Source organism: Geotrypetes seraphini, chromosome 2 (assembly GCF_902459505.1).
Source record: "Geotrypetes seraphini chromosome 2, aGeoSer1.1, whole genome shotgun sequence".
NCBI classification, from domain to species: domain Eukaryota; kingdom Metazoa; phylum Chordata; class Amphibia; order Gymnophiona; family Dermophiidae; genus Geotrypetes; species Geotrypetes seraphini.
Window position 1 is genome coordinate 303,074,169 of NC_047085.1, and position 16,156 is coordinate 303,090,324.

The 16,156-nt window shown below is 43.6% G+C and overlaps 1 protein-coding gene across 3 annotated transcripts in view; it reads right to left on the bottom strand.

Annotated features, from left to right (window-relative positions):
* CARD10 (caspase recruitment domain family member 10) overlaps positions 1 to 16,156 on the bottom strand; it is a 258,903-nt gene that overhangs the window by 56,504 nt on the left and 186,243 nt on the right. For all 3 annotated transcript variants that reach the window (XR_004538001.1, XM_033929903.1, XM_033929902.1), the window contains exons 16-18: positions 13,734 to 13,854; positions 8,750 to 8,930; positions 3,616 to 3,739 (exon numbers count right to left, since the gene is read on the bottom strand). Coding sequence is in view for 2 of the 3 variants with exons in the window: in XM_033929903.1 (XP_033785794.1) it covers positions 3,616 to 3,739; positions 8,750 to 8,930; positions 13,734 to 13,854 (426 nt within the window). In the remaining variant the exon portion in view is untranslated. The remainder of the gene's footprint in view (positions 1 to 3,615; positions 3,740 to 8,749; positions 8,931 to 13,733; positions 13,855 to 16,156) is intronic.

A 16,156-nucleotide genomic window follows, 5' to 3' on the forward strand; every position in this document is an offset into this window, starting at 1 on the left:
GAACAAATTTAAGGAAGTTTTTTTTCACCCAAAGGGTCGTGGACACTTGGAATGCGCTACCGGAGGAAGTGATCAGGCAGAGTACGGTACAAGGATTCAAACAGGGATTGGACGGATTCCTGAGGGATAGGGGTATCGTGGGATACTGAGAGAGGTTCTGGAATGTAACACAGGTATAGAAAGCTAACCAGGTAATAAGTATAGAAATCCAACCAGGTCGTGCATGTGCAAGACCGGAGGGTTAGGACTTCGATGGGAAGATAGGACTCAATGGGAAACCAAGGTGGCAAGGGGGCCCCTTCTGGTGACTCAGACAGGCCGTGACCTGTTCGGGACGCCGCGGGAGCGGACTGCTGGGCGGGATGGACCTATGGTCTGACCCGGCGGAGGCACTGCTTATGTTCTTATGTTAAGATCATGAAAGGCGTAGAGAAAGTAGAGAGAGATAAATTCTTCAGATTTTCAAAACATAAAAGAACAAGAGGGCATTCGGAAAAATTGGAAGGGGATAGATTCAAAACAAATGCTAGGAAGTTTTTCTTTACTCAGCGGGTGGTGGACACCTGGAATGTGCTTCCAGAGGACGTAATAGGGCAGAGTACGGTACTGGGGTTTAAGAAAGGATTGGACAATTTCCTATTGGAAAAGGGGATAGAGGGGTATAGATAGAGGATTACTGCACAGGTCCTGGACCTGTTGGGCCGCCGCGTGAGCGGACTGCTGGGCACGATGGACCTCAGGTCTGACTCGGCAGAGGCATTGCTTATGTTCTTATGTTATGTTCTTATGTGTGTGTGTGGGAGGTTCTTCTTCTGCCAATGGGGTATTTGAGATTCGGACACAGCTTTTTAGGGGTGTATAAGAGTCCACTGTCCTATTTTTTTCTTTTGTATCTTTTTTTTTTACTAGTTTTACATAAGAACATAAGAAGTTGCCTCCACCGGGATCAGACCAGAGGTCCATCGCTCCCAGCGGTCCGCACCCGCGGCGGCCCATCAGGTCCATGACCTGTCAAGTGTTCCCTGCACTAAAAAACCTAGCCTTATTTCTATCCTTATCCCTCAATCCCCTTATCCTTCAGGAATTTATCCAAACCTTCTTAGAATCCCTGTAGTGTCTTCTGCCCTACCACAACCTCCGGGAGTGCGTTCCATATGTCCACCACTCTCTGGGTGAAGAAGAACTTCCTGGCATTGGTTATAAACCTATCCCCTTTCAGTTTCTCCGAGTGCCCCCTTGTACTTGTTGTTCCCCACAGTCTGAAGAATCTGTCCCTGTCTACCTTATCTATGCCTTTCAGGATCTTGAAAGTTTGTATCATGTCTCCTCTAAGTCTCCTCTTTTCCAGAGAGAACAGCCCCAGCTGTTCTAGCCTATCGGCATACGAAAGGTTTTCCATACCTCTTATCATTTTCGTCGCTCTTCTCTGGACCCCCTCAAGCATTGCTATGTCCTTCTTGTCGAGTCCAATTCATTGGTAGGGGGATAATATTTGGGGATAATAAAGGGGGGCTATTGTTACTGGAATTGCATATTTACTTTTGTTTATGTATGCTTTGTTGGACTTCTTTATATTTTGTCAATAAAAAAAAAAGATTTTAACATAAATGAATGTATTTGTATTATTTACCCTCACTGTCTAGTTTAATTTTCAATGGCACTCCCTTTTTAAATTTTTTATTATATTTTTAATCTTTATTAAATTTTCAAGGCTAATACAAAGTGCAGAAAAATTATAGATACATTAATGATCAGCACTTACAATCAATCAACAATACAAAATGAATTACCTCCCCCCCTCCTTCCAGTATATTCAATCAAGGAATAAAACAAAAGAGAAAGCCACCACCACCACCCCTCCCACCCTACCCTAGATGTGAGTATAAATCTAAAGGAAATTAAAGGTAAAAGACAACTATACCAAAGTAACAAAAGTCGTTAATGGACCCCAAACTAATCTGAATTAATTATTCTGCCCCATCATGTCAGCGTTCATTTTCTCATACTTGTAACATAAACATAAATTTGCCCACCAAAAGGTAAAAACTAAGCCGATTGCAATTTTTCCATTTGTGAGTATCCATTTGCATGGCAATCCCGGTCATAATAATGAAAAGCTGGTATTTATCCCGGTCCAATGGGGGTTTAGTATGCAACAGTGTCCCACAGATGACTACATCATAGGTTAATGGAATCGATGATTCCAGTATGTTATTAATATGTCCCCATATCGTCTTCCAAAAATTGAATATCAGAGGACAATAGAACAACAGATGATCCAGTGTCCCTAATTCAAGATGACCCCTTTTAAAATTTTAATTTAGAATTGTAAGCCGCCGAGAAGGGGTTTTACCATAATGAGCGGGATAGAAAGTCTTAATAAACTTGGAAACTCCATTCCCTGCCATCTTCAATCCTAACCTGATCTCAAGAAAGCCTTCTGTTTTTTAGCAGATGCCTATTTCCTAATTGTAAATTGACAAAATCTCGTTATTTACTCGCCTTGCACTGTAGTTTTACAGCTAATATTACTCCAGTGTAGAAGCAAACTTTTACCCCCTGTTTTACAAAGGTGCGCTAAGCTTTTTAGCGCATGCTAAGCACGTGCTAAACGCTAATGCATGCATGTTATCCTATGAGTGAGTTAGTGGTTAGCGCGTGTGTTGATTTAGCGCGCACTAAATCCGCGCTACAACGCTTGGCGCTTTTGTAAAAGAGGGCCTTAGGATTCTTCTTTTTTTTCTTTTTAAATTCTTTATTCATTTTATATTTGCATCAAGTGTACAGAAAAAAAAAAATAACAGATTAACTTAATACATCACTTGAGATAACACACAATTCCCCCATATAAAATTTATCCCCTTCCCACCCACCCTTCAATCAATAATTAGTATATACAATATAATACAAACCCCAAAGATCTTTGCGCTCATCCAACCAAAATTTACTAACTGTGCCTTCTTTAAAAATCATTGGAACGAGAAGAGCTGATATGTTTACTGTTGCAGGCCCACAATGGTGGAATTCCCTTCCCCATTATATTAGAATAGAAAGTGATATCCTAATATTCAAAAAGCTTTTAAAATCCCATTTATTTAAGGACGCCTTCGATCTATAATTTAACTTATGGACGCCATTAACTAATTTTTAATCCTAAATTGTTGATTTGGCTCAAACAAATATGCAAGAAGTGCTTTGAATAAATTTTTACCCTACCTTTCGTTCTTCCCTGGTTTTTTGTTTTTTTTTTCCTTTTCCCCATTGTAACTTTACCCTCCTTTCCTATCTCTCATGTGAGTCACAATTTGATTTTATTGTAATTAGGTTAAGTTTCTTTATTATATTATGTACATCGCCTAGAACTCTGAAATAGGCGATTCATCAAATGTGAAATAAAACTTGAAACTTGAAACTAATAAAATCATTCATTCTTTTCATAGTCAATAATAAAAAATCAAAATCCCACCCCTCTCCCCAATTTTACAATTATATATATTTAGGGAAAAATGATAACTAATCGTTACAATAATTTATGAATGGCCCCCACACAGTTTTGTTTGGGCCTTAGGAGCAGCATCTTTTTTTTTTTTTTCAGGATTCATAGCCAGGACTCACCTTCTGAGTCTTCCTGAAAGGTCAGGGCTACTGGGTCATCCCAGTGCTGAAGGCTCAGATGCGCCACCTCCTTTGTGCAGCTGTCTACAGGAAGAGGATCCAAGCCAGGAAAGCAACCCCTCAACTGCAAGGCGCAAAGAATAAACAGGTCAGAGGTCAAAAACAGTCTGTGCATTCAGTGGTGTAGTGAGGGTGAGTGGCACCCTTCCCCCACCACTCCTTCCTGACCCTCCTGCCATGCGTGCCATGGTCACTCTTCTTTGAACCTTTTCTAGTTCCACTATATCTTTTTTGAGATAAAGCGACTAGAATGGAACTCCTCAAAGTGAGGTTGCCCCATTGAGCGATACAGAAGCACTGTAACATTCACAGGGCTCCTTTTATCAAGCCACGCTAGCGGGGTTAAAGCGTGTGACGTTTCATCACGCGCTAACCCCCGCGCTGGCCAAAAAACTACCGCCTGCTCAAGGGAGGCGGTAGCAGCTAGCGTGGCTGGCGGTTTAACGCACGCTATTACGTGCGTTAAACTGCTAGCTCGGCTTGATAAAAGGAACCCTTAGTCTTGTTTACCATCCCTTTTCTGATAATTCCTAGCCTCTTGTTTGCTTTTTTGGCTGCCGCCGCACATTGAGTGGAAGTGTATTGTCTACAATGACACCCAGATATTTTTTTTGGGCACTGACCCACAAGTTGGACCCTAGTATCTGGTAATTATGATTTGAATTATTCTTCCCAATGTGCATCACTTTTGCATTTGTCCACAATAAATTTCATCTGCCATTTGGATGCCCAGTCTTTCCGTTTCCTAACGTCTGCCTGCAATTTTTCACAGTCTCAGTAATAATGGTGAGCCCTGCGTAATGCCGCAGGGGTTTGACCAGGCTTCAGATACTCCTTCCATAGTTTTAACCCAATATTTCCTGGAGTGAAGGAATCCCAGAATCCATATGTAGACCCTTCCAGTTATGCCTTCTGCTTCTAGAATCCGTAATAATCTGAGGTGATCTACCAAGTCAAAAGCTGAGGATATACCAAATTGGATGATTAATATCTTCCCATCTTCACTTAGCTGTTGTCTTGCTGTGTCTAATAATGTTCCCAGTAGTGTCTCTGTACTGTGCTTTGTTCTAAATCCAGATTAGGAAAGGTGTAGTAAGGAGTGATTATCCAAGTATTTTGCTAGATGTAGTTGGAGGGTAAGCAATGTACACTCTTTGGCCTTTCAGTATAGGGGTAATGATTTTTTCCACTAAAGTTTGTAGGGAACTGCTTGATTGACAGCATAGATTGTGTCAAGTCTAGGAGTTGTGCCCGAAATTGCAGTGGAGATGTTTATCTATCTATATAATAAAACCGTAGGCGGCGCATGCGCAGTCTTATCGGCGTGCTTCCGTGATCCGTATGTCCGTGGCCGCCAAGACTGCAGCATGCCCCGCTCTTTCTACGGCCCCACGCGGCACTTCACTCCATTTTCGCCAGAGCGGTTTGCCCAGATAGGGGAAGCTGAACAGCTCACTCCCGCCTCTGCTCGACTTCCTGTTCACAACCCCCCCCCCCCCCAAAACAACCGCATAGGAAAAACTCACTCCCTGCTCTCCTGCCACGGCGTTTGCTTCCTCTACTCAGCACGGCGCTTTACCCGGCAGACATTGAATAAAAGGTTGCCTCCCCCTGCCGCTCTGAATACCTGACCGGCTAACTTTAAAACCGCGGCTGCAGCTGCTTTGAAGACCTGGCCTGGCCGTGATCCGTATGTCCGTGGCCGCCAAGACTGCAGCATGCCCCGCTCTTTCTACGGCCCCACGCGGCACTTCACTCCATTTTCGCCAGAGCGGTTTGCCCAGATAGGGGAAGCTGAACAGCTCACTCCCGCCTCTGCTCGACTTCCTGTTCACAACCCCCCCCCCCCCCCCCAAAACAACCGCATAGGAAAAACTCACTCCCTGCTCTCCTGCCACGGCGTTTGCTTCCTCTACTCGGCACGGCGCTTTACCCGGCAGACATTGAATAAAAGGTTGCCTCCCCCTGCCGCTCTGAATACCTGACCGGCTAACTTTAAAACCGCGGCTGCAGCTGCTTTGAAGACCTGGCCTGGCCGCCTAACTTTAAAACCAATCTTGCGTCCGGCCGCAGCTTTGGACAGAGGGGCAGCATTTTTGTGGGAGCCGGCCTTCGGAGAGGCTTGCAACGTGGAGACGGATGCGAGAGGGGCTGCCGCCGGAAGGGCTTTGGTAGAGGAGCCAGCCAGACCGCGCACTCACAGTCTGCCTGTCAGTGGCGGCTCCTCAATCTCGCCTCTGCAGTCGGGCGGTGAGGGAGGCGGGGAAGGCAGCCGCTGCTCCCGGAATCCACTGTTGTTGCCATTGCCGCCACCTCCTCCTCCCCGGCCTAGGTGCGCAGCGTTGGGAGCGGGGCCCGGCGACGGATGCAGCAGTAGTGGCGGCTCAGGGAGGCGGTGATGGCGGCGATTCCTCCCGCGCGGGGAGTCTCTGGGTAGGTTCAGGGATGCGCGGGGTATGTTCAATAATCACCCAAACCCCTAAACTCACACGCAGCCGACCAGCACGGAAGCCCCGCCCCGACCGGCTCCTCCAGGCCAACGACGCTCACAGGCCTAAGTCGGCCAGCCAAAGCAACGGATCCGATGCAGCAAAAACGGCCGATCCCCTAGCAAGTAGCCTGCATGCTGCTCCCGAAGCTGTAACTCAGGTTATTTCAGTGAAAGTGTGAAGGGAAAAGGTGGAGAGATAGAAAGCAGAGAAGCTGCAGAAATCTCTCTCTCTATCAATTTCTCTATCATTAAACAACTTTCAAGATAGAAAGCAGGGAAGCTGCAGAATTTTATGACTTTTATTATGATTTAAAAATCCTGAACTTTACTTAAGTCCTTTCTTTGCAGTTTCCAAGTATCTGATCATTTTAAATGTATTATTTTAAAGTTTCCTTTTCAGTAGCAAAAGGGGGCCAGGGAGTGAACTTGCTTTGCTTTGGGGGGAGGGGTGTGCTGGGTGCAGGGAGCAATCTTTATTTGCTTTGGGGAGGATATAGAAGGGGGCCATAGAGAAAGACAAAGAAAGGCAGGCAAGTGGCCATGGAGACATAAAGCCAGACAGCGCACGAGAACGAAAGACAGGGGGCACGGAGAGAGACAGAAAGAAAGAAAGACAGACAGACAGGGGACCAGATGGAGAGAGACAGACAGAAAAAAAGACCAACAGAGGGAAGGAAAGAGACAGAAAGAAAGACAGACAGAGGGAAGGAAAGAGACAGAAAGAAAGGAAGAAAGAGACAGGGGCAGGGAGACACACAGAAAGAAAGACATATATTCTAGCACCCGTTAATTTAACGGGCTTAAACACTAGTATATATATAAAATCGGAGGTATGTATGTGTGTATGTGTGTGTGTATGTGTGTATGTGCCGCGATCACGCAAAAACGGCTTGACCGATTTGAACGAAACTTGGTATGCAGATCCCTCACTACCTGGGATGATATGTTCTGGGAGTCTCGCGGCCCACCTGCATACGTGGGCGGAGCTACAAACAGAAAATCAGATTTCACCCATTCATGTCAATGGAAAAAATATAAAAAGCTGCCATTCTCACAGTAATTCAAAAACAGCTTGACCGATTTGAACGAAAGTTGGTATGCAGATCCCTCACTACCTGGGGTGATATGTTCTGGGGGTCTCGCGGCCCACCTGCACACGTGGGCGGAGCTACAATCAGAAAATCAGATTTCACCCATTCATGTCAATGGAAAAAATGTAAAAAGCTGCCATTCTCACAGTAATTCAAAAACGACTTGACCGATTTGAACGAAAGTTGGTATGCAGATCCCTCACTACCTGGGGTGATATGTTCTGGGGGTATTCATTTTGTCAAATATTTCACATTATAATTTGAATATTGTACTTTTTATTATGGGCAATATTCAAGGTCATATGAGGCATCTGCTGGAGTGGAGTCATTTGGTGAAGATGGGATGTGTATTTTGTTTTGGAGGTCACTGGTTCCTGTGGTCCATGAACTAATGACAAGTATCTTTAGTATATTTAAAGTCATTAACCAGGCAGGAGATGGCATTCAGTACTCTGGCCATTGATATTCAGTTCCCTTTAATTGGGCAGTTCCACTGAATATCAGCTCTGATTGCCACAGCTCTATCCAGGTGGCCCATGGGTGCGACTTAGGTGAAGCTGGTATTTAAAAATGACATTCAGTCCACTAACCGATTAAGTAAATTTTATTTATCTATTTAAAAATTTGTATCCTGCTGCATCCACAGTTCTGCTCAGGTTCCACTTAAATGGATAAAAACTATCCTAACTTTATCCATCACACTTACTGCACACCGGTCTGAATATTGACTGAAACACATTTAGAGCCCCTTTTACAAGCCACCGTAATGATTCTCACGTGGCAGAGGTGACGCAGCTCATTTAATTTCTATGAGCTAATTCACATTTGCCACACCGGTATTTACTCTGTGGGCTTTGTAAAAGGGGTCCTTAGCTTCCAGGTGGCTGCTGTGACCCGGATATTCAATGCTGGTGGCCAAAAGAAGTCTGGCATAGAATATCCAGGCTCATTCAGCCCATGGCAGTGTGCAGCTTTCAAAACAAGGACCACCATGGCCTATTACACCCATAATATCTGTGAGTTCCCATGCTGTTTATATCCAGATCTTTGCAGAGTAAAATCATCCATTTTGCTTCTATCTATTAAGTTTTAAACTCAACAATTGCAGCAAGATAAGTGCTAGCAGCAATGGGTGATTAACAATTATATCTGAAGCACATGACAACAGTGTAGTTCAAAGTCCCCTGGGGGTCCTCTAGGTACAAAAGGTACAGCTCAGTGGCTTTGCACCATATCCTCAGCAAGGGATGGTGCAGAGGTGTGGGAGTAGGGGGACATTTGCTATAGAAAGGTTTTGGATGCACTGAAATACATTTGAAGGAAACTGAAGACCAAGAACTGCTTGTTGTGCCAGGATAAAATGTGGACACCTCCAGAAGCTGTCATCTAGCTCCAATCCATTTGGACAAGCTGAGCTGCCCCTCCCCCCGGATGTGTTGGCATTCTAGGATTGGTTTCTCCAGCCCACGCTCGAGTTTTGGGGACGTCTTACCTCTAGGAGCCGGCAGCCCTTACTCAGTCCTGCCGCCTCTGCCTTTGATCCAGGCTTCACCCACTCCACAAAGATACCAGTGTGGTTCCCTCCCAGGATGGAGATGCTAGTGCCCAGCTGCCCATCTGCCGGATGCAAGGCACTGGGTGAGCTGGGCCCTGGAAGGCTGATGATCAGAGGTCTAGAAGAAAATTAAAAGAGAGAATCCTGCATCCACTGCACTAGCTCTAGTAATGTCACAAAGACTATGAGGAGATTATCACAGGAATCAGACCACAAATCAGTTCCTATTTGACAGAAGACAGAATCTCTGACACAACTCCAAAGGCTTCCAAAGTAATTACTCTTGGAAACCTGACATAAGGCCTAACAATTTCATAAATATAACTTTCTATCATCTGAGCTGCCCAGACACAGGAGGTAGTTTGTGAGAGCTTATGATCATACTCGAGTCTATAGTATAATTCTACACTAACTGTACTGTACTAAAGTCACTGATATAATCACTTGTAGTGAGAGTTCAGCCGTCTTGAGGATGGTATTGGACGCTCTTGGGCATGATTCTTTCGGTTCTGTGTCTACAGTAGAACAGTGATCCCCAACACTTGTTCAATTAAGGACCAACCCTGGCTCCAAAGGAAATTACATTATATTACATTAGAGATTTCTATTCCGCCATTACCTTGCGGTTCAAGGCGGATTACAAAAGAGTTATAAATGGTAGGTTACAATGGAAGATCATTGGTGATTTCTAGAGAAGGTAAGGAGTAGAACAGGTAGTATCTGTGAGGCAGGAAGCAGGTGGGAGGAAGGAAGGTATTTGTGATGTTAAGACTGTTTCAGGGATTTCTTGAAGAGTATAGTTTTTATTTCTTTTCTGAATATTTTGTAGTCTGGGGTGGTTATTAGTAGATTGGAAATTTGGTTATCTAATTTTGCTGCTTGAGTAGCTAGGAGACCATCAAGCAGCACAACTATCCAAATCTCCAATCTACTAATAACCACCCCAGACTACTGTACCTTGGACCTCTTTCAAGTTTAACTGGGTTTGTCAGCTACTTACTAGCAGCGACTGTAGTCTAGGTCCACTTGTGCACCCTGAGATTAGAAGGTGAGGGAGAGTTGGTACCCACAGTAGTTCCAGAAATTATCAGGTAGACACTAGTGCTGTTTACTCACAGGTGACACCAGTGACATTAAGGGTTTCAGGATCCCAAAAGGCTGGTCTCTTCAAAGGACCTTATTGTTGGCGCTTGCGCTTACCTGCAAGCAAGGAGCTTGAATAAGATTGGGTCTGTCTGAGGAGTGATGAGGACCAGAGAAAAGAGCATCAAGAGCCTTTAATATTGGGTACATTAAGCCTTTATTGAAGGATCCAACATTTGGCTGTTTTTTCCAGCATGGCATCTGCTTCAGGGGTCAGCCTCTGTTATTCACCTTGAGTTAAATGTTATAATGTGCCCCAAATAGGGCAGTCACCGAACAATCTGACAGTCACTTCTTTTGAGTTATGTGTTGGGTCCACCATTAAAGGTTTGATGGTTACCCTGTTTTGAAGATCCTTGGTGCTCTTTTCGTTGGTCAACTTGTTTGCTGTACTGTGGACTCCCTCTCTTCCCTGTTGCTGTTGAGGAGTGATAGGATACAGAGGGAGGCCCAGGACAGAGGGAGCAAGGACACCAAGAGGGAGAACTGGAAACAATAAGGAACAATAGATTTTTATACACTGGAGGCAGTGCCTGCAAATCTCTCCCATGCATATTAATTGAAGCTAACCTCCTTGGCAGCAAATCTTTACCCCACGATAGTTCAATCTAACATCTACTATTCTACAGGATATCAAATCATTTAATCTTTAAAGTTTTCAGCAATAATTTGTCATAACATAACATAAAACTCACTTGTATACCGCAAATACCATTAAGTTCTATGTGGTTCACAAAGACTAGTAATACAAATGAATAGACATCCGATTTCTAACTTCCAAAGTGTTCCCTGAAAAGATACATTTTTAACGCATGTCGAAATTGTTGATTGAAGTTGAGAGTGTAAATGTATAAGTTAAATCCCTAGTCCATGATGCTGCCTGAAAAGATAATAGTCGTTCCTGAAATTTCTTGTATTTACATCCTTTCACAGAAGGGAAAGAAAACAATGAATGAGTTTTCCTAGGATGTTTAGAATTTGTGATAATAAAAGATTCCATAAGATACTCAGGAATTGAGCCTGTTAGTTCCTTAAAACAAATACAGCCCAGCTTAAATTTAACCCGTGCCTCAACTGGAAGTCAATACAGTTGACGATAAAAATCAATAACATGGTCATACTTCAGCAGTGACACTTGGTGCTCAAACACTCTCATTGCACCAAGATTTAAATACCCACTTGCTTATTAGCCTTTATCAACTCTTTTTATATGTACTTTTTCCAAAGCTACACTTTTCATAACTACTTAGATAAGTTATAACTTAATTTAAACTTATCTTGAAAACTTTAATGATGGACCCAACCCATGACTCCTCTGTGCCTCCACCCCCCACACCCCCGCCACACTTGCATCCTCCTTCCCCCCCCCCCCCTACCTCTTTAAATCTTCACCAGCATGTGCAGCTTCTTCGGCCTGCTGCTCACACCAGCATTGGCTTTCCCTTTGCCATCACTTCCTGGTCCCACAACTCGGAAGTGATTTCAAAGGGAGCCAGGCTAGTGCGAGCAACAGGCCAGAATAGTTGCTCGTGCTGGTGAAGATTTAGAGATAAAGAGAAGAAGTGGGAAAGGGAGGGCATGAGCATGGCATAGGGGGGGGGCAGAGAGGTGCAAGCACCCCCACCAAAATGACACCAGGGACAGTCCAACCCCTCCCACCCTGTCACCCCTCTTACTACACCATTGGGATATTCTGAAAATCTAGCTGGCTTGGTGTGCCCCAAGGACTGGGTTGAGAATCCCTGATGTAGGTTCCAGAATACTTTACCACAGCAAATATTTTACCACAATGGGATTCTCAACCTAATCTTAAGGATACACCCAGCCAATCATGTTTTCAGAAAACCCACAATGAATATTTGTGAAATAGATCTTCATATAATACAGGCAATGCATATAAGTTTCTCTCATGCTTATTCATTGTGGATATCCTGAAAAACAGACTGATGTGGAATGTCCTGAGGACTAAGATTATAATCCCAGTGCCACAGTGAAGAAGAGCAAAAGATGAATAGTGCAGGTATGGGGAAATGAAGAGACAGTGCAGGGTTATAGCAAATGGTGGTGCTCCTTACCCTGACTATTAGACTTCTGGGAGGGAAAATTTCTCCCCTTCCCAACAGGATGGGGCAAGGGGACATGGGCACAGACAGGGTTTCAGCAACTCAGCACAGCTCGTTGGAACAGCTATTCCCAACCCAGTCCTTGGGGAACACTTAGCCCCATTGGGTTTTCAGGATATCCACAATGTATAAGCATGAGATAGATTTTCATGCACTGCCTCAGTTGTATACAAAATCTAACTCTCATGAATATCTAATTGAATACACAGCTTATTAATTGCACTATACCAAAAAGGTTCAAGGCAATTTACATCCAAAGAAGCTGTAAAATCTACAGGAGAATACAAAAGCAATCAATAATTAAAATATCATTATACCATGAATATTACATGGTTTTTACAAAACCATAGGTAATTAATATCAGTCCTAATGAGAACAGGTAGATTATTCCAAATTGTAATAGCAGCATAAGCAAAAGAGTTGAACTGTCGTTTATACCACACTCCTCTAATCTGTGAAAAATATAGTAATACAGTACCACATAATCTGGTGGAAGAATAATGCAAATGAGAAAAAAGCAAAATCAGATTATCTGAAGAGTCTGTAATATACCATGAAGTATGCAAGCTGATTTAAATTTAATTCACCTCTCAACTGATAACAAATGAAGATTCTTATATGCTAATGCAACACTTTCATATCTTTTTAGACCAAAAATTAATTTAACCGCAATATTCTGGAGCAACTGCAATTTTTTGATCAGTTTTGATGTAAAGCTCAAATATAAAGAATTACAGTAATCAAGCTGAGGTAATGCTAACATCTGAACCAACCGTGCAAAATGATGTTCAAAAAAAACACAACTTCACCAGCCTAAGTTTCCTCATAGTATATAAAATCTTCCTGTGGATATCCTGAAAACCCAATGGGACTAGGTGTGCCCCAATGCCTGGATTAGTAATGGCCAAAATATAAACTTATTTAAGGCTATGAAGCCACCTTGTATGTAATTTTCAAAAATATTTTTTAGAATTTTTTACCAATTTTTTACCCGACCCTCAGTGGCACCACTCAGGACTCAAACTTCTCATTGTCCTGAGCTTTATGTGTCTGCTCGTCATCGGGACATTTTTCATAGAGCTTTCCGCTATTTATATTTCTATTTATGTTTTTCTTATAAAGATGCTTTCTTATAAAGATAAATACTTAGCTTAAAATATGGCTAAGTCTTCTTGGTTAGAGATGTCAGCACTAAGAAGGGATGTCAAAGCCGACATGTTTCGCCTCGCTTGCTTTTTCAAGGCTCAATCCCCTTAGCCATCTACCTCCGCTGTAACAATCAATCCTTTACCAATTCTTTATAAGAAAAACATAAATAGAAATATAAATAGCGGAAAGCTCTATGAAAAATGTCCCGATGACGAGCAGACACATAAAGCTCAGGACAATGAGAAGTTTGAGTCCTGAGTGGTGCCACTGAGGGTCGGGTAAAAAATTGGTAAAAAATTCTAAAAAATATTTTTGAAAATTACATACAAGGTGGCTTCATAGCCTTAAATAAGTTTATATTTTGGCTATATTTATAAATTGTATGTTCTGGCACCTTGAGAATAATTTCAATATTTGTGCGTGGATTGGATTAGTAATGGCTGCATTGGAGGTGGTATCTATCTGAAGTTGCCTGGAAAGAGAACAATGAAATGGTGGCCATTTACCTGCTCAAGCATGCTCCATATTCTGAGCTGTTAGATGACCTTCTCTCAGACTTCCCAGCACTGAAAAGACTGGTGAAGGATAGGGAAGGGCTGCTGGCTACGGAAGGCTGACATAGGGTTCCTGCAAGAAGGAAGACAGTGAGAAATGACCCAGCAGCAGAGAATTCATTCCATGCCAAAATTTCTCTGCTATATTCTCAGTTGGAGCACAGCCTCCTGGAAATAAGTAATTTGAAAGCTCTGGTAAGAGCATAATACATGGGGTTAGTGACATTCAAAAGATAGGCTTTGCTTGTCCTGAAATTACAAGTTCATATGCACCATGAGAGAATATCCTGGATATGCTCCGCCTCTTCCCTTCCATAAGAAGATGTGCAAGCACCTTTATACTAGAATGTTACATACTTTCAGATGAGTCTACAGACCAGGAGATGATATGAAAGCAGAGCTGTCAAGTTACCCAGCTTCAGCCTAGAGATTTTGAGATAGTCCTGGATTTCTGATCACCCCCAACCTGGTGCATTATGGGACTTGCAGCCCTGATTTCAGTGGGCAGGATCAAGCACTACAAATCTTGCACTGCTTTGGGATATAAATTCAAAACCAGGACTGTCCCAAAATATTCAGCTTGGAACTAGGTAACTGGACATCTTTGTGAAAGACAGAAGCAGTAAGGACAACCATCAGAACATACAGGAATGTCCATCACTGGCTGTGCCTAAATTTGTCACTGGGAGAGACAGGGAGAGAGAGACCAACTGGCTCCAAATTCATCTGACAGGATTCAGGTAGAATCACAGAGCAGCCAAGTTACTCATTTCCAGAATGGAGATTTGGGGACAGTCCTGGATTTCTGACCCTCACATCTTGGTGCATTTTGGGACTTGCAGCACTGATTTCAAAGGGCAGGATCAGGCACTACAAATCCCACAGTGCTTTGGGATGTAAGTTTAAAATCAGGAATGGTCAAAACATCGCCAGCTTAGAACTGGGTAACTTGGCCTCTCTGGAATCAGATCAGAAAGGCAGGCAGGACCAAACAAACAAGGGGAACGTGAGAGAGGCTGGGAGCTGGTGAGACTCTTCAGCAGTAAGCAGGGAGAAGACACCCTGAGTACAGGTATGAAAGACAAAGAGAAACCCTTCCCTTAATGTCCCACACATCATCGCATACACAGCCTTCCTTTGCCTGTCAGCCCAGCTCCCTAGATCCGGGTATTAGGCCTCTTCTCTCTCCAGTTGTAGCCTGTGGTGATCCTCCCAAGAGAGCTCAGACTGCAGTTGTTCCTATTCAGATCGTCTGCTGCAGTAACTAAATCATATTTCTGAAGCTCTTTAATGCTTCAGAGATCCAACCTTCTCTCACCTCTCGCAGCCAAACTGTCAGTTCGAATTATGACCCTTTCTCACTGTAGGATCGATCACTGGCTCTCCCTGTTGGCAGGAATTCCAGTTTCATTTTTATCTCATTTCCCATCCCAAACACACACAGTGTTTCCTTTCCTTTTGTCTTTTTTTTTTTTCCTTTTGAAGGGGGGGGCACCTAAATGTTCCTGCTTTCTTGTCTTTGCACCATCCCACCTGCCCAGTCTCCAGCCTTTCTTTCATTGTTTCTTTGAGTCTGCCAGTGTCCAAACTCCTGTCTGGCCTCTCCCCTTTCCTCTGCGACTGACCCCCCCCCCCCCCCCCCTCCATCATTTGATTCAGCGATTGGTATTGCTTTGCTAGACTCAGATCCTCCTTGCCAATTCCCCCCCCCCCCCCCCCCCCGGTTTCTCCAAGTTCTGAAAGTACCCAAAAGCTGATCTCAGTCCCTCTGCTATTCTCTCCCACATACTGCTCCTTCCGCTGCAGGCTCTCCTGGTGTAACATCATTTTGTGATGATGCAGGTTTCTTTGCCAAGGGTACATACAGCACTGGATCAAAGACAATAGTAAGAGCACGGCTAGCTCAAACACTAGGCAAGATTAGGTAGCTCCCTAGGGCAGCAGCTTCAGGGGAGGGGGGGAGCAAAGAGCAGCTGCTGACAAAATAAAACAATGGCTCACAACAGCCACATATAGGGAAAGGAATGGGAACTTGTATACTACCTTTTTGTGGCTTTGGCATTCAAAGTGCTGGGCACTGGAGGATTAAGTGACTTGCTCAGGGTCACAAGGAGCAGCACTGGGATTTGATCTCACAACCTCTGTGTTCAGTATTTAAAAACATGATTTATTGAGGAGGTTGAAGCTGCATGTTCGTCTAGGTAGGGCACCCAGTGCCTTTGCAGCAATCCCAGGCTCACAGTCAGCTCAAACGAATAAGAGCAGTGAGAATGCAGGGCCAGAGGAGAGAAAAGGGAGACGGTTTTCCTGACAGACTGGACAGTGAATAAACAAAATGAAAAAGAAATGACACGATCATAAAAAAAACTAATTTG